A 20,978-nucleotide genomic window follows, 5' to 3' on the forward strand; every position below is an offset into this window, starting at 1 on the left:
ACAGAATAGAACAGATGTGTTCAGAAGCCAGGGTAAAGCTGGCGTATTCGCCTCCATATTCTCCAGACTTGAATCCTATTAAGGAGTTCTTGACTGAGTTGAAAGCCTTCATTCGGCGAAATTGGCAGTCCTACGAAGAATATCCTGACCAAGGGTTTGATGCCTTCCTCGAATGGTGTGTTGACGTCGTCGGTGCAAGAGAGAAAAGTGCAGAGGGACACTTCCGTCACGCAGGTCTGTCTGTAGAGGAGGCGTAGCACAGCTACAGCGAGATTCGAGATCAATTTCACCGGTTGACTGATCACCAGAATGGGTTTCCTGTGGACTCCTTGGGAAACCGTAATATAGTTTAGATTAAAGATGATGACCAGTTCAGAATGAGTTTCCCAGTAAATACAGTACCTCTGCTTCTTGTGAGCACTTTTTATTTGTCTGTATGTAATTGCAATTTCCTGGAATATATAACGAGGCATGTATTTAGGCGGTAAGAAGATATGTCAAGGCTGGCGAAGTTACTACCGTAGGTATATCTTTCCCCTCCCCGCTTTCCTTTGCCATGCATTCTACATTTACTCAAATCCGCCTGACCGTGATTCGGAAGGTGGTTTCTGTTTGTAGCGGAATTTTGAGGTCCCATCTTCATGGAGATGTCCCGTTCCCACTCTCTTTCCATCTGCATCCAGGAACTGAATAGAAATGACCTTCTTCGGGTCGGTCGGATCTTTATGTGAATCATGCAACTCAGTTCCCTGTACAGAGGCTTGTGCGATGCGAGGATCCTAAATCTAACCAGTAAAAGAAATCCACTTGATGTAGGCAATTGACTCACACGCGTTTCTTGATCATTGCAATACTTACAGTATCAACGAGGCCCATGTGACTCTCATCTTTGAATTCGCTCAGTTTAACCCTGCCAACGTAGGAGATGAACCGGCGGATGACTTTGGACATTGTGGAAGAGGTTTGGATTTTGTGCGAAGGAAGTGTTTGAGAGTGGGAAGCTGTGGTATGCTTTTCATCCTGAAATGGGGAGCAGCATTTTTAAATATTACATTCGGCCCTTTTATTCTAACAATCGTCGTTGCAGTCTAAACTTCACCTTCCGCTGCCATCGCGACCTGTCTGCTGGTAAAAACGCGCAGAATGTGTACGCGGTGAATGTCATATCCTTCCATCCCAAGTACTACACTTTCAGCACCGCCGGTGCGGACGGCACCTTTACCTTCTGGGACAAGGACGCGCACCACTGTCTGAAGTCATTCCCTAGCGTCAGGGCCCCCAATCACCTCGACGGGCTTCAACCATGACGGCAGTATCTTTGCCTACGCCTGAGCTACGACCGAACAAGGGCTACCGCTATAACACCCCCGAACATCCCACGTGCGTGGTGTTCCACCCCGTCGGCGACGCCGAATGCAGGCCCAAGAACCTTGTCAAATGATAAGCACAAATGTGCCAAGAAAAAGAAATATAAAAAAAAAACAAGCCCATCCTATTGCCAAGATTGGGGTCTTAATACTTAAATTTACTACATACAACAAAATGTTCACAACTGCAAAGCCTTGGCCACCACCTCATCTGCACTCTCATTCTTCACTCCCAACAGGGGGGAATCCGACGCCTCCCACGAAGGAGCCATAACACATCGGGCCTGTCCTTCATCGTACATCTGCGCGACCACCAATTCCAACACCCAGCTGCCTATGCCCTCCTGAAACTTCCGCTGTCCGCTCTCGATCAGGGTCTGCGCTGAGGTGCGTTGCACCGGCCATTGTCGGCCCGTGACACGCTGGAAAGCCTCTAGCAGCTCAGTTTGGTTGGTGATGATCGACAGGACCTTCACGAACCGGTTCGCCGTCTCGTCGGGGTGCCGCAGGACGCCGGCGACCGACTGTCCGATGCCTGCGAGGGTGGTGGCGGTGAATTTCTCCGTGCCAGAGTCGTAGATGAGGGCCGAACACCGGGCGATGTCGAAGCCCATCAGAGGGAATCGCTTCATTGCCTACAATAAACAGGAAAGAAAAGTGAACCGCGAGTCAGCACGACGAATTCCCCTCCTCTCATACACACAAAAAAGAAAGAAAGGAATAGGCAAGCCTTACCCAATCAATCGGATTCCCCGATGTGATACCAGTGAACGTAAAGTTGGGATTCTCCTGGGCCTTCGCTCTAGCCAGTTCCCAACCGGCGCGACGATGAGCGTGAATGGCGTGGAATTCTGGCAGGTGGCGGAAATCCGGGCCCCAGCCGAAGTCGTCGACGATAAATCGCTTAATGCCGGCGGCTTCGGCGGCCTCGATCATGGTGACCTGTGCACCGATGCCGCCGGGGCCGACCACACAGATGGCGGCATCCTGGCCTGCGAGGGCAGTGGTCAGGTTCTCGATGGTGTAGCTGGTGCGGATAACGGGCAGGCCGGCGGGGAAAGTCGAGGAGGACTCGGTACGGGTGATGATGGTGATGTTAAAGCCGGCGCATTGGAGGGCGGCGGTGATGGGAGTGCCAAAGTTGCCCGATGCCCGTGCGGGGGTCAGTTTCAAGGAAGGGGGATTTTTTGATCACAGAGGGGTAGTAGACATTGGACATACCCCGAAGATGGCAACTTTCTGGATAGTGGTGTTCATGTTTGCACTTTTAGTTGATATGTTGTTGGTATTGATGGCGGGTGGTTTAGGGTTAAATTAATTCTATGAGGGAAAAAGAGAAAAACAATCGAGGGGAGATTGCATTATAGCAGGGTGGTGTCGCAAATTTAAGGCCTGTAATTCTATGGATAGAACATGAAAGAGCATTGGGATAACATTAGTAATCCGATTCGAGTCATAACAAAGAGATTCCTTCGAGGCGCTGCTAAGATTGGCCCCCGGCCGATGTTGACAGGTGCGTGCATGGCTCCGATCCAACATTTGGTGGCGAGCGCGGATGGTTTTAGGCGAATGGGCCCATTGTCTATTTTGATACTTAGTTTGGTCTAGGCAAAGAAGAACACCAGAGTAGATTTGATCGAGTTTGGTTTCTGGGTTGTGGGGGAGATTCGCTAATTTTGAATTTATCTGGATCAGACGGCGTACTTTTAGGCTCGGGACGAGTCCGCAATGGCCTCAAGTGCCTCCTCAAGTGGGTTGGAGACTTATTTTTCCCCTTTTGTGTATGCTTTGCGATCCTACGCAGACTTTTTCTTCCACCTTATTCCCCACAGGTGAGGCTCTGGCGAGTATATCCCTCAATTATCCGTCACCCTCGCCCTCAGTACGGTGCAAAGCTGAACTTGCCGCTATCCCAGCCAAGTATGTGAAGCTGCAACGATGTCAAAAACCTGCCTTTTTCCCACCGCAACTCACCCTTGGAATATTATTGGCGACTGCAATCGTAATCCGCATTCAGACATTAGGTAGCTGAGAGCTACGGATGATGTCTGTAAAAGAATGAGCTTAGTATATATTTCATATATGACCACATTTAGAGTGCATTTGCACTTGCCAGCAACGTTCATGGGCATCTCCTCTATTTGAGTGCTGTAGAACTGTTCAATCCCACGGATCATACGGACGTCATCGGCAGTGACGAAGTTAATGGTGACACCCTTACGACCTAAACAACCACCACAACCAATACGGTGAATATAGTTCTCATGGTTGGCGGGAAGACCGTAGTTGATGGCCAGAGACACTTGGACATCAATATTGCGGGCAAGAAGGTCAGTGGTGATCAGGACATGGGAAGATCCAGAGCGGAACTCCTTCATGATACCATCACGCTGGGACTGCTCCATGTCACCGTGCATGGCAGAGACAGAGAAGTCACGGGCGGTCAGGTTGTGGGTGAGCCAGTCGACCTTGCGGCGAGTGTCGCAGAAAATGACGGCCTGGGTGATGGGAACGGTCTCATAGAGATCGAAGAGAGTGTCGAGCTTCCATTCCTCCTTTTCAATAGCAATGTAGAACTGCTTGATACCTTCCAGCGGAAGTTCCTGCTTCCTGACTAGGATACAGACGGGATCACGCATGAACTTAGTGGTAACCTCAAGGACATTTTGGGGCATGGTGACAGAGTGAAGGACAAACTGGGTGGACTTAGGAAGGAAGTGTAAGATTGTGTAAATTTGGTCCGCGAAACCGCGCTAAAATATTGTCAAGCCTTTGTTCCTTATCTTGTCTAATATAAACGGGGAGGGATTTTTGGACCAAACTTACAGACAACATCTCATCAGCCTCGTCGAGGATGAAAAGCTTCATCTCTTCGGTTTGGAAGACACGGCGCTGGATTAGGTCGTGGATACGGCCCGGGGTACCAACAACTAGCTGAGGGCCCTCGCGGAGGTCTTTCATGTCCTCAAGGAGAGAAGTGCCACCAATACAGGCACAGCACTCGATATTCATAAATTCACTGAGGGCGATGACGTACTTCTGAATCTGCAGAGCCAATTCACGAGTATGAGCGACAATCAGACCCTGGCAGGCCCTGATATTGGGGTTGATCTTCTGCAGAGCGGAGATAGAGAAAGTAGTGGTCTTTCCAGCGCCAGACTGGACCTGAGCAATGACATCTCTGTCTAGGGTGTGTTATTAATACTGCCTTGAGAGCCTTGTGACCGTAGATTGAAGTCGGGAGATACTTTACCCTTGATAATGGGCATGATGGCACGCTGCTATATAGCGGAGGGGCGCTTGAAACCACAGAAATGGATACCTGGGGGACGAGACATGATCGTCAGAACATCTGATCCTCATATTTCCACAAGTGGCGGAGAAACTTGATCACATACCCCGAAGCAGGTCAGGCTTCAGGTCCATAGAATCGAAAGAATCGGTGACCTCATCGTAATTGGATTGGAGCTCAGCTATAAATTTGAAAAGCCTCGGTCAGATCATGTTCTAGTGTTTTGACATTTAGTGGCGTAAGAACCGACACACGGTAGAAAAGATGGGGTGTATTTAGATCAGGATTGCGTTTCGAAATGAACAAAGTAAGCTCATTGAACTTGTGGAGTACTGCGTGAATCTGTTCCAGTCGTGACCAATCTTGGAGAGTGAACGGCGGAAGTTCCTCCTGAAGGTTTAGGAACTTGTTGACTTGTTGCCTTGACTTCAAGCCATCATCGACCATGCGAAATGTCGAGTTCCATCGTGTCGTAACATCGTACGCAACGAATTTGTCTGGGAGATTGTTGAGTCTGCAAATCTCCTTCCATTTCTGTCGGCGCTGAGGACTTCGGTTAATCTAAAGAGCGAGGACCCGTAATCTCCCTATTGCTAAGTGATCGGTGATCGAGTTACCAGTCTGTAAACAGTCGCAGACAACTTGCGCTTATTCTATCGTCCCCGACCCCAGGTTACGGAGGATATCTTTCACAATCAGATTAAGGACATAAGCTAGGTAGCGGACGTAGCTGTTAAGACCTCGATAGAGTGGTGCTGGCATAGCGTCTCTCACCCTAGGTCGGTCGGAAAGAGAGAAGTATAACTCCGATGCCATGGCCTCATTATTACTGGCGTTGTCGCCTATAATAGAAATGAGCTTATCCTCGAGACTCAACTCATTAAGCATTTTTTCCACTATAATTGCCAGATTTTCTCCACTATGAATGCCCTGGAGTTCGGTGAACTCGAGTAATCTCCCGCGATACTCAAATTCGTTAGTCAGCCAATGACCTATTATCCCTAAAATAGGAAGATGATTCTGGCTTATCCAGATATCTAGTGATAAGGCAATGGTTTTGCAGGTCAAAGTCAGCTCATTCTTTAGGTCGGTGCGCTAAGAAGTGAATGGAGGCTCAATCCTAGGAATGTCTCGGAACATTTGCTGAAACTCTGGAGACTCGATAGTGGTGAAGGCTTTCATATTAGTCATGATCCAGCGAATGGCATTCCTTTCTAAGACCTCTTGATAGGTGAGACTCTGTTTACCACCTATAAAACTCCGAATGTCTGGTCCCTTCTTCGCTGGCTATATACTGGAGGTCGGGTAGTAAATGCCATACTTTGCCAAGTGGGTTTTTATGTTGCTGGTTGTGTTTTGCCTTTAGGAATCTGACGTATGCTAGTCATAGCGTGTTCCCGCTTTTTCATCTACATGCATATAGCAAATCTCTCGGTTGACAAGCCGCCTCTTGTTAGTCCTCTTGATAACCTATAGACAATCAACGGCTGTAGTCTCGAAGTGTCCCCAGACCCACTCTGTAGCCGGCGCTGGCCGTTTGCACCATCGAGAGGATATGTGGCTTGTGATTGAAGTACTAGCATCTGTTGAGCTCTCTTAGGATACTAGCACTTGCGACACAGACCGGAAGGTAGGAGCTCGTAATCTGGTATGTTAGCGAGGATCACCGCGTCTTTTTAATAGGTTGGGAGAGTACGTGTGAGATTGCTCGTTGGCTCGCTTGATTCGCTTGATTGGTTGGTTTGATCCTCGGGGAAAGATTCTCCATCGCTCTCGTCATTCAGAACTCGGTAGTTGAGGCGTTTCTGCCGGGTACGCATTTTGTGTTGGATACACCGGGCCACTAGTGCAGTGTGAATGAATACAATTTGCTGATCACAGCTCACTGTCGATATAGATCCGGTGGTTCAGTGGAACCAGGGTTGAAGAGTCATATGTGGAGCTGGTTAGTTTCTGGAAGAGCTTCACTGTCAACTAAGAAGAGGTAGCGGCACGCGTCCCAGTCTCTCAGACGCGTCGCGTCTAAATAGAGTTGAACCATAAAATGGGATTGAACCCTTATGACCTCTGGATATTCTGCCATATAGTATAACGGAAGAAGGAAGGCTTAGCCATAGAATAGAACAGGTAATATGATAGTATGTTGGCAGGAAAAAGCCAATGACGTAAATATATATATACTTATGCGCAGAGGAATGGAAGCAACTTAGAAAGGATTAGACATGTACTTTACAATAGCAGAGTTTGTTGATAGGACGGGAGAGCAACATCAAATATATAAATATCAAGCCATATAGTACGGCAACAACACAACGTAGGACTACACAACGGAAGCGGATTGCCCTAATTAACGAGTATCTAAGCTTATATTCACTTCGTAGTAAAGTCTTCTATATCTAGGACCAGGAGCTATTCTCTTATTGTCCATTTACCGGTGACGATATATCGCCGACGATAATATCATTTGCCGATATCGTATCGACAGTTTAAGAAACCGTCGATGTCGATTGTCGATACGATATCGGCAGACTTCGAAGTTGACGGTGCCGATTGACGATATTGGAAAACAGTGCCGATATCGTATCGTTAACAGCTCTAGTTGGGTGTTTCTTAACCACGCATTAATTATCGACTCTAAAAAATAATGGACTCTTTTTTAAACTGATCCACCGCCAGTTGAAACCAAGAAGCCCAATTGCTCCACAGGATAAAGTCTCATTTCGAATTCCAGTCCATTCAACAGCTCCTAGCATGCTGAATCCATCTTGCATAGTGCTTAAATGGTATAGCAATCATTGACAGACGATAATGTACTGGTTGTTCTAACTATCCTGGCGAAGTGACCCACGGTCAGATAATCCGTAAAACCGGTGCCGCCCAACGGCGCATGCGTGACATCGGCCAGGGTGGAACAACGCGGAGGAGGGACTCGTCGCGGAAATGATAGTAAATAGCCTAGATAATATACAGGGAATGGAATCAGTCTAAGCCAGCATATTTCTTCAATTTAGACACCGTATGATATAATCTTAAGCACCATAGTGAACATACTGCGCCCAGTGCAGCGGTCGTTTTCGATAGTCCTCACTTGTCGAAACCAACACAGCCGCTTTGTGAAGCGCCATCGCGATAGATCTATCAGTATAAAATAAGGTGCCATTCTGACAAAGCTCAGCATAGAACAACTTCGCAATTTCCACGCATACATTATCATCAGACGGCCATAAGGTCCCGATGACATGCCTGAATCCAGCGATCTGAAAACCGCTCACAATGTGGAGCACCTCGTCCACTAAATGTTGTGCCCGGTTCTCCGCAGTCGAGCATGCAGAGAGGTAGGCAATTTCCCCTTGTGTAGGACGATTTTCGCAGAGTTTTAGAACGCTTAGGGTGTCCTGCCTTGGGTTTGGAGTAGGAGTCTGTAGTAAAAGGCCACTTTGGGAAGGATCAAATGCATTTGATATTCCGTGGCATGCAAAATGTGCGATCTGACATTCACGAATTCCGCAAATCACGCTTGCAGAGTCTGGATGGTCAAGGACTTCTATACGAGTCGTGGCTCCAAGAAGTTCCTCGACTGCTGATCTTTCACGTTCGACCCCGGGTAGGTTATTGGCATCGGGCGTGCTTGCCATGGTAACCATCAGTAGCTTTGGTAGGCGTTCACTTGACGAAGTGGACAAGGGTCCCCGCTCTCTAGCGTGTAAAAGAGCCTTGATCGTAGGGGTATGTGAAGATATAACTCGGGAAAATGTGCTTTCAGTCAGTCCCACCGACATATCACACGCAGCATGAAATGGGAAGGAGCTCGCAACACCAGTTCCAATCCACCAGACCCTTGGGAGGTCCTCTGGTGAGGAATGGACACAATATCCTAGCTCATTAAGAATGGGATCGACGCACTCACGCCAGAGCCAGGATAGGAATAGGCGATAGGATTTATTCCCCATACCAGTGGACCCCTGGTCGACCCAAATTTGGGCTTGGACCGCACTGAACTGGGGAATAGAAACCAATTTAAGTTCCTCTGAAGAGATAATAATAGCATCACTTCTGAGGCTAGTAATATTCACCACGATGATGCTGCCCTCATTAGAAGCACTCATCATTTGCTCCACAGTGAGGCCTTGTTGAAAGGAGCCGAAGCCTGGAAGCTGTCGTATATCCTGAATGCATTTTTCGAGCTCCTCGAGAGCCTTTGGTCGTCTTGGAGAAATAGGTTCCCCCATCGGGGACATGGTGCTATCGGTAGGCGTATTTACCTCGAGGCGAAGGCATTCGTATAAGGCACATAACGCGGGATGTGTCTTCCTTAGCTCAGACGTGTCACTCCGGTCATCCATGAGAAGACTAAGTATAACACCGCGCCCAGTTTCTAGTAATTGTAGAGCTTTGAAAAGACGCTGACCAGTTTGAAGGGCGAGAGAGCAGGCTTGCGTTGCTAGGCCCGAAAAGTGGGAGACAACATATTGCTGATCTTGTAATGTTAAATACCTATTATGGACGAGCCGTAGAAGGTCAATAGCCTCAACGACTAGTGTATAGCCACTATCATAATCTTTGCGTTTAACGAGAAGATTTATGGCCAAAGTAGCAGCCTTGATCCGGTTTAGAGGGGGCGCAGACATGACATTTACTGCCTGATGGAAAACCTGGATCGCCTCTTCTAGGTCTTCTTCATGTCCTACACCGTCGTAGCGGATTGCCAAGGCGTTACCCAGAATAGATAGCCGCCCTGTAAGACTCGGATGATCTTCTGGGGTTGCTTGAACAGCCTGGTGAGATACCTGGATTGCCTCATTCAGGTCTTCTGTGTTCCGTCTGTGTTCGTATCGACTTGCAAGTCTCATACCGAGATTGCTTAACCAACCTGCAAAATCAGGGTGATCATCACGAGTAGCTTGAACAGCCTGGCGAGATAAATGAATGGCCTCTTCGAGATCGTCTATTTGCCCTCTAAGGTTGAATCGACTTGTGAGAACAGCTCCGAGATTACTCGAATATCCTATCAGATTAGGATGGCCATTCGGAGTTCTTTCAACAGCCTGGCGAGACACCTGGATTGCCTCCTCCAGGTCTTCTGTGCTTCCTTTGCGTTCGTATCGACGTGCGAGTCTTATACCAAGGTTGCTTAACCACCCTGTAAAATCAGGGTGATCATCACGAGTGCCTTGAACCGCTTGGCGAGATAATTGAATCATCTCTTCAAGGTCTTCCATTTGACCTGTGCGTTCGTATCGATTTGCGAGTCTAACTCCGAGGTTGTTTAGCCGACCTTCAAGGCTGTCATGGCCATCAGGAGTCGCTCGAATTGCCTTGCGAGAGAACAACACTGCCTCTTCCAGGTCGCATATTTGTCCGGTGCGATTATATCGATTTGAAAGCAGATTTCCAAGGTTACTTAGAGTCGCTCGAACTGCCTCCTGGCAAACTAAGACTGCCTTTTCTAGGTCGCATATATTTCCTGTGCGATTATATCGACTTCGGAACATATTTCCGAGGTTACTTAAGCCCGTTGCAAAAAAGAAATGGTCTTGAGGAGTGACCTGAACTGCCTTGCGACACACTTGAATTGCTTCTTCAAGATCTTCTATTTGCCCTCTAAGTTCGTATCGTTTTGCGAGTAAGACCCCGAGATTACTTGAATCTCTTAAAGGAATAGGATAGTCATCAGGGGTCGCTTGAACAGCCTTTCGATACATGCAGATTGCCTTGTCGAGATCTTCCATTTGTTTTCCTGGCTCAGATAAAAGTGGAAGCTTGATTCTAGCTTTTTCTGAAGCGGATTTCAGCGAGGTTCGAGGAAAGGAAAAAGGAGACTGAGTTTTGATACATGTCTCTTTAATGGAGACGCGGCTGGAAACGAGCCTTAGCCTGGGCGGTAAGCAGCAAATACCTGGTTCAGCAAGTTCCCGTCTGGACTCAGCCGCAATGAATTTTTACTGATTTATTCACAACTAGCATAGCCCACTGGCGGATGCAGCCTCCTACCAGAGCCAAATTGCTAACTGGTCCGCGGAGTATTGCGAGATCACCTGTAAATACCTGACAACGTGCGTCATGAAGTTTTCAATTTAAGGATGCAAAGTCATCCTCCCTACCAATTTACTTCCTCCACATAATAGTTGATTAAAGGATTGTTCGTGTAGTGCGCACTTTCTGCTGATCGACGCGCTCTCTAGTAGTGGAGTTCATTTCAATTGCCCGGCAGTACAATTGAATCATGACCCACAAATGCTCATACTGATGAAGGTTTTGAATGAAATATGCCATCAAAAGACTGAGATCACTATTCACTATTCTAGTCAACGCCAATAGTCGAAAAGACCATTTCCTCCGGCCCAGCAAGATACTTGTCACGTTCACCTTCAAGTGACAAATCATCATCCAGCGCGACCTCTACCATGTCTTCCATGTCGCTTTGAAGGTAACGAGGGCGGTCATATCTCTCCCATCTCGCCTCTTTAGCTAGCGTTGCATTGTCAACGCTTTTGCTTGAAAAAACCCGAAATCGGACCTTGCGATATTGCACCGCGATAATTTGTTCGCCTTCGGCAACAAATTGCCGTTGCAAGTCTTCCGCCTGCCCACTACACCCGGCTATTCTAGGATCAGCTAGTTCACCAAATGGCATAACCACTCCAGATGCCAATAAGGCACTCGAAACTGGCACAGCTAAATTTCCATCTAGAAGCTTCTGCTCCCTTGATTGCTCTACAATTTGAGCATCCAAAACAGTGTGGTAACCAACCACAACATATATATCCTCCCCCTCATCGATGGTACGTTCAACCCACTTCCGGACGTCTTCCGATTTGACAACATCCCGGAACCACTGTCCATTATTGTCCAGGTAATAGGTCTTCACTTGTTTCGTCTTGATGTGAATCGAGGCATTCGTACGGCTTGATACGGTGGAGGAAAGGAAGGCGGTAAGCTCAGAACCAAATTTACGTTGGGCCCTAAGAGAGTCGGCGCCGTCGTACTGGGTTGCAACTTTCTCGATAATACGGAAATTCTTCCCTGGTCTCGGATCAAGGTAATCTCGGTGAGGCTCGTCAATGTTGGTGACGAAACGTCCCAGCGTAATAGCAGATGGTGGTAGGAAGAACTGCGGGAGGAGAACGCTATTGCGCATTTCGAATCAAACGGAAAATTTGGCGTGGTATGAATGAGAGATAGCTGGCAACGTGGCAGAGTGGGCCAATTTCAATGCACAAGACGGAACCGTCTAAGAAAATGACTGACCAGTATATACTTTCATGGGCAGGGATTTGGTCAGGATAGAGAGGGTAACGTGGCAATATATGATTGGAAATCGATTGGTAATCTAAGAGGCCATCTTACTAGGTCGATTCATGCTTATGCAGGAAGCGACTGGCGATCGAGACCGCTGGCCTTGGTAGTCTGTGAGAACGTCACATGAGCTAGGCTACGGTGAAAGCACTAGTAGGGATCCAGCTGCGGCTGAGTCTGGGCGGTAAGGACTGATCCCCGGACGAAGCTGGTTATGCGTTTAAGGCAGCGCTTTTTCACGGATCTTGGCCGGATGAGTCTGGGCTGACAAAGTATATGCCATACAGGGAAATCGAAAACAGTTTCCCCTCGAGAGACAGCTCGGTTCGTACCCGAAGCACATATTGTCTCAGTTAGGACAAGCGGTAACCTGAAATCTACTTATACAGTGGTGTTCCATGAGTATTTGACCTTGGGTACATTGGGCCCAGGACCCACTTTTAGTACTGCCTGACAGAAACCTCGAAACTTGATTTCAAATTGATAGCTAGTATGCCATCCCTCATATTCAACAGCATCATCCATATTGATGTAGTAGGCGGTCTATACTAGCGGTCAGACCTTGAAGTGGGGCCCAATGTACCCAAGGTCAAATACTCATGGAACACTACTCTATGCAACCCCCATGCCAAGAGCTTCGAGGTCCTACAGAATCGAGGTTAGTCGATGCAGTTTGCCGTCTACACCACCAATTCCTGTATACAACCGCCAGCTTGTTGTATCACAGGAAGTGATTTCAATTCAGGCTGCATCCAGTGCTATCACCGCACTTTCAGCTTCTTTCTTTCTGTTTCCATTACAAATTGATAGATTCCAGGGAGAAGAAGAAGCCTATAGATATAGGCTTCTTTCTATGTATGAAGAGGTTAGACAGTTTTACAATTCCATTTCTGGCACTATATTCATAGTTCCATTTATCTTTGCAAGAGATACTCCATCTATTTTACATGCTGTATAGTCCCTCAGTGTACTATTTCAACAATCTGATGCCTACTATAGAATGGTAAATATATTCAACTATAGTTGGTAAGGCTAGATTGTATTAGTTACACGTAGAATATAGCACTTGGCTTCTGCTGAATACATGATTTTCATATATCCCTGCCTAACTTGCTGAGTCTCTTGCTTGCCAAGGCCCGGCAAGTATGGCTTTATTCACTTGCCGATCCTGTATCGGGGGATCCTCGGTGCATATCATTGAGGCTCTTAAAGATTATGTGATGGCAGTGCAGTGTGATGGCCCAATACGGCCAATTGCGCATGATCCGTCAGCCCCCTTAGGCATTCTTGGAAAAAGCAATGAGGGTTGCCCGAGAATATTCCAATTTCCGGCCTTACGGGTTGTTTATCATTGGTCAGCCAGGTGAACAGCGCAATCCAAAACACTAGTTTGGGAAATGACTGCGCTTGGGTCGACTAGAAATAGAATGATGTTGAAAGGAAGGTTTGTCCCATAAAAGCTACACTTACCTATATGGAGTACTCCCTACATATGTAGGTAAGAAGGCAAGGTTGTGCTCAAACAGACCTATTTGTCACGCAATTTTAAAATATGTGCTCAATATCCGCGAATTTTATGGACACTTACAAAAATATAATTACGGAGAATCTGGGGCTCGGGCCAACGCACGAGGGGAATTGAGCCGCACAGGTTGAATACAAATTGTACCTTACCTACCTCGACAACTTCAACCTAACAACAATCTACAATAGAGAGGGACTGATAGATATACGGGAAAGCAATCGGACACTCTGTCACACTCCTCGGCCACGCTATGTCGTCTTGCAGTTTCGATTGCTCAGCTCCCGCCCCCGCATTTTCTCCAAACAGCGATATCACTGGGATTGGGGTATGAATCTCCCCCCCATAGATCTTTCTTTCGTCGACCACGGGCGCATCTTACATTCTTAGATCATTATCAACAATATCGTGACTGCCGGCTTCGTTGTAGTCATCATTTGCCTTCACTATATCACCGTCCACGATCCAACCCGCCACCCATTTCGAAAAGATGGCCAAACTCCACCAATTCCGTTTCGACCTAACCCGATAGACGAACAAACCTTAGCTATGACGATAATACCATTTCGCGAACATATTGTCAGTAGAGGCACCGAAAAATTTGCAAACTTCTTACTTAAGGTGGGTCGATTCTTATAACATCGAGTGAATCAGAAATGGTGAAAATAATTTCGCAAAATAGTGTATCCGAGCATTCAGCGACATGCAAATAGTCACAGGGTTCTCTATCCTAATAAGCGGGTATCTCCAGCTCAGATGCGGCCTGTCAACCTACCATTGGATGGTCATCGTCCGACTAGCCTGGATTTCCTGTATCACTCAGTTATCTTGCCTAACGCTTCTGCGTGACCATCTGCGCATTCACCCTATTGAGCGAGTACTTAGGCTACTAGCAGTGGGTGCATTAGTGGCACTATTGCTCGTGGGGATCAGTTTCACCGGAAACTATCACTGGGCCTTTGACGCAGACAATACCGATCATCCGACTCTTAGTGACTCTGCAATCTGTTATATGCGCCCTCGTCCGGGGATAAATGCAGCGTTTTTGTCCATGCCTTACACGATGATCTTGTTAATCTTTGGATTTTCTTCGAGGGTGATTAACGTCTACGATACACTTTCAGTGGGGGTGGCTAGGCGAGCCAGAACCTTCCTTTCAAAACATGCACGAAGGTTGTTACGCATCGTATATGACTGGAGCATTGTGTATGGCCGGAGCAAAGTATCTGTCTCGCCACGGAGCCTAAAGATGACGGTTTGCTACCTTCCTCTCTTATCTGTCTACTTCACGTGTTGGGTGCTCTTAGATGTGTTAGATTCTGCTATTAAAGAGGTTAGTTATTATATATGGGACGTGTGTTGATTACGTCCTATTTTTCTAACTTGGCTTTAGGTTATCTGGACAATTATGGCCTTCACATTTGGTATTGTCCGATTGATAGCGACCATATATCGACCGGAGGAGATGGGCCTCGAGGCTCCGTTGACTGGTTTCAATGATTGGACGTTTGGCCAAGTTGCTTCTATGGTGTTACTAGCCGCACCGCTAATCACAATTATCGAATTCTTCCAGGAAGGTGAGTAAAATCTGGGGATCATTATCTAAGATCAACTAGGAGGTCTAATACTCGCGTAGAAGATGAGCCTCCCGCACAAGAGACGACTCCTACACAAGAGACGATTCCTGCGCAAGAGACGACTCCTGCACAAGAGATGATTCCTGCACAAGAGACGATTTCGGCACAAGAGACGACTCCTGCACAAGAGATGATTCCTGCACAAGAGACGATTTCGGCACAAGAGACGATTCCGGCACAAGAGATGATTACTGCACAAGATACCACTCCTACACAAGAGACGATTCCTACACAAGAGACGATTGCGGCACAACAGATGATTTCGGCACAAGAGACGACTCCTGCACAAGAGACGGCTCCTGCACAAGAGACGATTCCGTCACAAAACAGCACTCCTGCACAAGAGACGATTCCGGCACAAAACAGCACTCCCGCACAAGAGACGGCTCCTGCACAAGAGACGATTCCGGCACAAAACAGCACTCCCGCACAAGTGACGGCTCCTACACAAGAGACGGCTCCCGCAGAAGATGATAAGGTTTACCCACGATTTGGGGGCTTCAGCTTGTTATGGGGATTCTTCGTGTTCCCTTTGTTGACTATGTTGGCTGGGCAATTATTTGTCGCTACGCAGTCCTACATGGCTTTGGTTATGGTTTTAAATTGGATATTGATAACTTGGTGGGGTTCGAGGAAGAGTCAAACTCCCGCGCAAGAGACGACTCCTGCACAAGAGACGATTCCTACACAAGAGACGATTCCTACACAAGAGACGATTCCTACACAAGAGACGATTGCGGCACAAGAGATGATTCCGGCACAAAACAGCACTCCCGCACAAGATGAGACTCCCATAAAAGATGAAGAACCACCTCTCTCTGGCAACCAAACTGTGCCCCCGCCTGAAGCTCCTTCTATACAACACCCAAACACCATGGATCTTAACGACCCCGACAATGATTGGACCTCGCACCCCGCAATATCGAATCAGATCTACATATCTCTGGCACAGTTCGTCATTCTAGCTATTTTCTGGGCGGCAGATCCCAACCCGACGAACGTGTCGTTCCTAGGGGGTACTATCGGCTTTGAGGGTCTTTGGGTGTTCATACTCATTCTTTTCTCTTTGATATCGGAGACTTTATTTGCGGAAAGAGACCCGGAACTTAACAATCATCTACATTTTGCGGTAAAGGTATACAGCGTTGTTTATAGGAGTCTTTATATCTCCGTTTGGGCGAAGGCTGTTTATTGTCTCATGCCACTCCCCCTTCTCAGTGCTTTGGGGTACCTGCTTTGGGATTGAGAACCTGACACCAGGTGTGTCCTTTTCTTCAAGCCTGTATATATACAGGTCGATTTTACACTCACTATTCTCTCTGTCTCATTGGCCTATTCTCACTGCTTTCCACTCTTCTCATTCGCCCATGTTATTCACTTGCAAGTATGCCGTTCTCTACATCAAATATATCTTCAAGTCGGAAGGGATACGTTACAGCGTAGGGCGTTAAACCCAAAGGGCATCGGATAATGAAATAGGTCCGAATATCAAATGGTAAAAGAAACTGGAATTTACTTACAAAAGATCGCTCATTTTTACTATAATTTTTAAAATTTTGTCCGGTTACATTTATCTTATTCTCCAATGTCGGACGTTGCCCTTGTCCTTGACCCAGACTGTGAATAACTCAATACTCGGCTGTATAATATCGACAAAACCACTATTAGAATATGTTCCTCGAAGCCCAAATGGATCTACCATTATCACGAGTCAGACTAGAGAGGTTCCGTTGAGAATGGTCGATTATAAGTACCTTATTGAGGTTCAACCGATAGAAAGATCCTAGGTGCTGAAGCTTCTCTAGAGAAAGCTTGCACTACTAGAGGAAAGCTAAGAAAGCAGATAGTTAGTGGAAGAGCTCGAGTTTATACCGCTAGCGATCGTATAGGTTTTTTCGATCGGCAAGGGATTCCCGAGAACCTTCCCTGGCTCGAGGTGAAACCAATCGCAATCCTAATACGAGTTCAAAGCTTCCAGACGACTCTAGTGACAATAGGGAGATATCTATATCAGATATAGTCTCCGATTTTCAAGATAATATCATAATCCTAATAGATTATTTATTTATATCTGTCGGCGAGGAAACGACAAACTTCACGATATATCGGCTAGTGCAATTAACTATACGTATATAATTCTTATACGACTCGAGGAGGCCACCCTTTTCCACGTTGGTCACTAGGCGCCTTATATGGTGTGTTTTAAGTTGATAGTGCTTCTTTCCCATTAGGTCCAGCCAAATAGTAAGGGCCTAGATGGCACGAAAACGAATCGTATCGCATTAAATTATAGACGCTACGCCAGGTTGGTCTTTAACCGGAGGCCTCCTGTTCAGCATCTAGCTGTGCGCCTCGCTCATCCAGCGTCCTTCTTGTGACAGAAGATTTACCTCTTTTCTCCCCTTTCCGTCCGGCGGTTGGAGATTGGTGGTCCTCTACATAGCTGAAGCAAATATTCAGTCTCAGTTGCTTGCCTTGGCAGAACAGAGTCGACCATCTGTGGACTTGAAGAACGAAGGGAGGGAGCGGAAAACCACTGTGAAGGATGACGAGCCGAATTTCTACATAGGTAGCTCTAGCAACTTCCAATCTTCTCGTTGGACAATTCAGCTCTGTTTACCAAGTATCCAATTCTCTAGAAAAGAAAACCACCCCTGCCACTAATAGGCCTGCTTGGAAGGCGAAGGACAGTCCCGGGGGGATGAGAAATACCATTCTCATTTTGTAAAAATTGAACTGTATACAAGTGTTCACTGTCAGGATCGCCTGGTCCACCCATTCTCTCTCTCTGCCTTTTGCATCACCAAGGACCTGCCTGGTGATCTGGAAGCCGATTGCTTCAGTGACTGGGCACATGTTTGTTGATATGGTCTACCCGGCAGATGATCCATGTTGGCCATGTAGATGCCATGAACCGAGGAAGCTTGGGGCGGTCATAGCTAACAGACCAGATCGAGGAACGAGTTCTCCCAAGCAGATAGGTTATGACTGCAAGTTTTTCAAAGAAACCACGGCTGTGGAGCTTGATGCCAGAAGGGGGCTCCCATCCGCGCCTTCAGCCCACAGCCAATGCAACTGCCAGTAAAACGGAAGCGCATCTTCGGCTGGATTTGCTGACCCGGCTTCAGCCGCAGCAGTCCAGAATGAAGGAAAAAAAGTCTCTTCCTTCTCTAGTTACCATCTAGGCAAAAGAAAAGGCCAAAACCAGTCTCCAACTCAGACCACCGAACTCTGCTTTTCCCCAGGCTCCTTAATCCCACCACCAACATGTTCAATAACAGATGGATTCTCACCATCCTGCCCCTCATTCTCAACCTCAATATCCATCCCCATCCCCTCCTTCCACATATTCACCAAACTCGTCGCGCCCATGCGCCGATTTTCCTCCTGGATATTAAACTTGACGCCAGCGCCGATAGGATACTTCTTGCTCGAGAGTGTATCAGCCAGTTCTTTGAGCGGGATACCCGTTTCGTCGCTTATCAGATCTTCGTAAATGGGGTTGTTTTTGAAGAGGTTGTAGGTGGAGTAGAAGGGGCTGCGTTTGAGGGCGGAGGCGTGGTTGTGGCGCGAGTGTTGGATTTCGAAGATCAGTGAGCCGGGGGTATTTGATGGTGTATTGGTAGTTGATGTGAACGGAATAGAGCTTGACGGGTGATGTTTGGAGGTAGAGGTGGAGGGGGAGGTCGGTAGGGGAATGGTTATGGGCGAAGCTGCTATCGCGCGGTCTGCTGCGTCGGCTGTCTCGAAGATCGCGACGATGGGGCGATTAGGGTTTGGTGAGGTGTTTGTTGTGTCGTACTAAGGGAATTGTTAGATCAGTGCTTGTGTGAATAGTAATTGGGAGAGGGCGCCGTACCTTGAGGTTGCGGTATGTTATTACTTCTCCGAATTTCTGGAGGGCGGCCAGTAGCAGCTTGCTTTCGGATAGATTCTTTGGCATGGGAAGTCCGGTTATGTGAACCTGCGCGGTCATGCGCGCTAGAGTAGGGGACACCATTGTGAGATTTGTGTTACTGGGAAGTTGAAGTTGACGGAGACATTGGAGGTTGGAGAAAAATGGCGGATCGTCGAGATCGGCACTTCTTGGCGGAATTGTCTATCTACAACGGACTTGGATACTGCTACTCTGGCTAATATGAAAAATCTGAATATTTGAAATTGAAAATGGTATGTTTTTATTTAGTTTATCCAAGGCATAAAAATCGTCATAATATCGCGGAGAGTTTCCCCCACCAGACGCGGCGGACACGGGATTTCTTCCGTCTCCCGGGCTTTTGAGTCTGGACACGCTTAGAAGATGGGGATTCCAAGGCCGTACTAAAGCAAAAACAGTCAGTATTAATAGTCAATACTCCGCAGAAACCAAACTTACAGCAACGGGGTCGTTGAAACGAAGACCCTTGTCCAGACCGCTGATAGCCTCAAGCTCACTGGTCTCAAGGTCGAAGTCAGTGACGGTCAAGTTCTGAGCCAGACGAGTAGGGTCATTGCTCTTAGGAATAACAGCGACGTTGCGCTGAGTAGACCAGCGCAGCAGGACCTGGGCAGGGGTACGGCCGTGCTTCTCAGCAATGGCAGTGATAGTAGCATGCTCGAAAAGCAGCGGAGTATCCTTAGCGTGCTTAAGGTCAAGCTCAATGAAGCTGAGAGGGCCGAAAGAAGAGTAAGCAGTAACAGCGATGCCCTCCTTCTGGGCGTAGTCAACAAGACGGGTCTGGGTGAGGTAGGGGTGGTGCTCGATCTGGAGGGTGGCGGGGCGGACGCGGGCGTAGCGGAGCAGATCCATCAGCAGCTGGGCGCTGAAGTTGCTGACACCGATGCTGCGAGCCAGCTTCTTGTCAACGAGGGTCTCCATTGCGCCCCAGGTCTCGTGGATGGGTGCGTTGGCGAACTCGATCTTGCCCTCGGCAGTGGTCCAGCTGGGAGGGTAGCGCACTGAGGGGTCGAGGTACTTCAGGGCAATGGGGAAGTGCACGATGTACAGATCGAAGTAGTCGACGCCCCAATCGGCGAGCTGCTTGCGGGCAATGGGCTCGACCTTGTCGGCCTCGTGGAAGCTGTTCCAGAGCTTGGAGACGATGAAGAGCTCCTCGCGCTTGACGAGTCCGTCCTTAATGGCACGGGCGACACCCTGGCCGGCTTCGACTTCGTTGCCGTAGTCTGCAATCAATGGTGTTAGTGTCAATTGGAGCTTGATTTGGGGAGGGTGAAGTACCGCAGGCACCATCGAAGAGACGGTAGCCAGCCTTAATGGCGTTGTAGATCTGGTCGGCACAAGTGTCATTGTTGACCTTCCAGAGGCCGAAACCCACGAGGGGCATCTCGTAGCCGCTGCTAAGCTTGACAGTAGGGGCAACCATTGTGAATGTTAAAGAAATCTAAAGAGAATAAAATAAAACAAGGGATTGGGGAAGTAGAGGGGTATATAAACGACCCCGCCTGTTATTTAAAATATCACAAAATGTAAAGGTCCAGGCTAAATCGGCCCAATATACCTCAATTGGTCTCTCCCTTTGGCCCTTTGGCCTCCATTGCTGGAAATCCCCAGAATTGCCCCACTGTCTTGCGGCTAAAGTGGTTAATTGGGAAATTTTAGCCGGGAAAAAGGAAATATTAAAGGAAATATTATTGCATCGGAGAATATAATAGAATGTAATATAATAGCCAAATAGAAGTGAGTGATTGGTGTATTCCCATTATTCCAAGTGAATAGCAAAGTATTTTTTTCTCCAAACGCCACCTTAAGACATTCCCTGATATCCCCAAGTATCACCAAAAAAAAAAAGTAAAGAAAATCACAGAAAATCACAGAAAAATACAAAAGACCACTCCCAGAATGATTATCATTACTTAAGTTTTTG

At 47.5% G+C, this 20,978-nt stretch overlaps 11 protein-coding genes across 11 annotated transcripts; 1 reads left to right on the forward strand and 10 right to left on the reverse strand.

Moving 5' to 3' along the window:
- Positions 1-569: 569 nt before the first annotated feature.
- Positions 570-951, reverse strand: N7471_012700 (uncharacterized protein; the record flags this gene model as incomplete). The annotated part of the gene is made up of 2 exons (XM_057285419.1): positions 570-779; positions 859-951. The coding sequence occupies 2 exons, from the start codon at positions 949-951 to the stop codon at positions 570-572; spliced, it is 303 nt and encodes a 100-aa protein (XP_057131685.1).
- Positions 952-1,546: 595 nt separating this feature from the next.
- Positions 1,547-2,624, reverse strand: N7471_012701 (uncharacterized protein; the record flags this gene model as incomplete). Its single annotated transcript, XM_057285420.1, has 3 exons — positions 1,547-2,002; positions 2,103-2,438; positions 2,589-2,624. The coding sequence occupies 3 exons, from the start codon at positions 2,622-2,624 to the stop codon at positions 1,547-1,549; spliced, it is 828 nt and encodes a 275-aa protein (XP_057131686.1).
- Positions 2,625-3,380: 756 nt separating this feature from the next.
- On the reverse strand, positions 3,381-4,636 carry N7471_012702 (ATP-dependent RNA helicase eIF4A; the record flags this gene model as incomplete). The annotated part of the gene is made up of 4 exons (XM_057285421.1): positions 3,381-3,415; positions 3,481-4,120; positions 4,194-4,552; positions 4,621-4,636. 4 exons carry the CDS (start codon positions 4,634-4,636, stop codon positions 3,381-3,383), a joined length of 1,050 nt encoding a protein of 349 aa, XP_057131687.1.
- Positions 4,637-4,648: 12 nt separating this feature from the next.
- N7471_012703 (uncharacterized protein) lies at positions 4,649-5,547 on the reverse strand (the record flags this gene model as incomplete). The annotated part of the gene is made up of 4 exons (XM_057285422.1): positions 4,649-4,689; positions 4,766-4,840; positions 4,914-5,220; positions 5,434-5,547. The coding sequence occupies 4 exons, from the start codon at positions 5,545-5,547 to the stop codon at positions 4,649-4,651; spliced, it is 537 nt and encodes a 178-aa protein (XP_057131688.1).
- Positions 5,548-5,754: 207 nt separating this feature from the next.
- On the reverse strand, positions 5,755-6,242 carry N7471_012704 (uncharacterized protein; the record flags this gene model as incomplete). The annotated part of the gene is made up of 3 exons (XM_057285423.1): positions 5,755-5,946; positions 5,981-6,029; positions 6,073-6,242. 3 exons carry the CDS (start codon positions 6,240-6,242, stop codon positions 5,755-5,757), a joined length of 411 nt encoding a protein of 136 aa, XP_057131689.1.
- A 21-nt stretch (positions 6,243-6,263) lies between these two features.
- On the reverse strand, positions 6,264-6,479 carry N7471_012705 (uncharacterized protein; the record flags this gene model as incomplete). Its single annotated transcript, XM_057285424.1, has 2 exons — positions 6,264-6,331; positions 6,356-6,479. 2 exons carry the CDS (start codon positions 6,477-6,479, stop codon positions 6,264-6,266), a joined length of 192 nt encoding a protein of 63 aa, XP_057131690.1.
- A 1,209-nt stretch (positions 6,480-7,688) lies between these two features.
- N7471_012706 (CHAT domain-containing tetratricopeptide repeat protein) lies at positions 7,689-10,388 on the reverse strand (the record flags this gene model as incomplete). The annotated part of the gene is made up of 1 exon (XM_057285425.1): positions 7,689-10,388. One exon carries the CDS (start codon positions 10,386-10,388, stop codon positions 7,689-7,691), a length of 2,700 nt encoding a protein of 899 aa, XP_057131691.1.
- A 572-nt stretch (positions 10,389-10,960) lies between these two features.
- Positions 10,961-11,797, reverse strand: N7471_012707 (uncharacterized protein; the record flags this gene model as incomplete). Its single annotated transcript, XM_057285426.1, has 1 exon — positions 10,961-11,797. One exon carries the CDS (start codon positions 11,795-11,797, stop codon positions 10,961-10,963), a length of 837 nt encoding a protein of 278 aa, XP_057131692.1.
- Positions 11,798-13,730: 1,933 nt separating this feature from the next.
- Positions 13,731-16,360, forward strand: N7471_012708 (uncharacterized protein; the record flags this gene model as incomplete). The annotated part of the gene is made up of 5 exons (XM_057285427.1): positions 13,731-13,805; positions 13,868-14,098; positions 14,160-14,810; positions 14,871-15,054; positions 15,771-16,360. The coding sequence occupies 5 exons, from the start codon at positions 13,731-13,733 to the stop codon at positions 16,358-16,360; spliced, it is 1,731 nt and encodes a 576-aa protein (XP_057131693.1).
- A 1,970-nt stretch (positions 16,361-18,330) lies between these two features.
- On the reverse strand, positions 18,331-19,114 carry N7471_012709 (uncharacterized protein; the record flags this gene model as incomplete). Its single annotated transcript, XM_057285428.1, has 2 exons — positions 18,331-18,915; positions 18,974-19,114. 2 exons carry the CDS (start codon positions 19,112-19,114, stop codon positions 18,331-18,333), a joined length of 726 nt encoding a protein of 241 aa, XP_057131694.1.
- A 293-nt stretch (positions 19,115-19,407) lies between these two features.
- Positions 19,408-20,477, reverse strand: N7471_012710 (uncharacterized protein; the record flags this gene model as incomplete). The annotated part of the gene is made up of 3 exons (XM_057285429.1): positions 19,408-19,434; positions 19,490-20,277; positions 20,333-20,477. 3 exons carry the CDS (start codon positions 20,475-20,477, stop codon positions 19,408-19,410), a joined length of 960 nt encoding a protein of 319 aa, XP_057131695.1.
- Positions 20,478-20,978: the final 501 nt, after the last annotated feature.

This window comes from Penicillium samsonianum (genome assembly GCF_028829775.1).
Source record: "Penicillium samsonianum strain IBT 33392 chromosome Unknown utg000007l_segment0_segment0, whole genome shotgun sequence".
In the NCBI taxonomy this organism is placed as follows: Eukaryota; Fungi; Ascomycota; class Eurotiomycetes; order Eurotiales; family Aspergillaceae; genus Penicillium; species Penicillium samsonianum.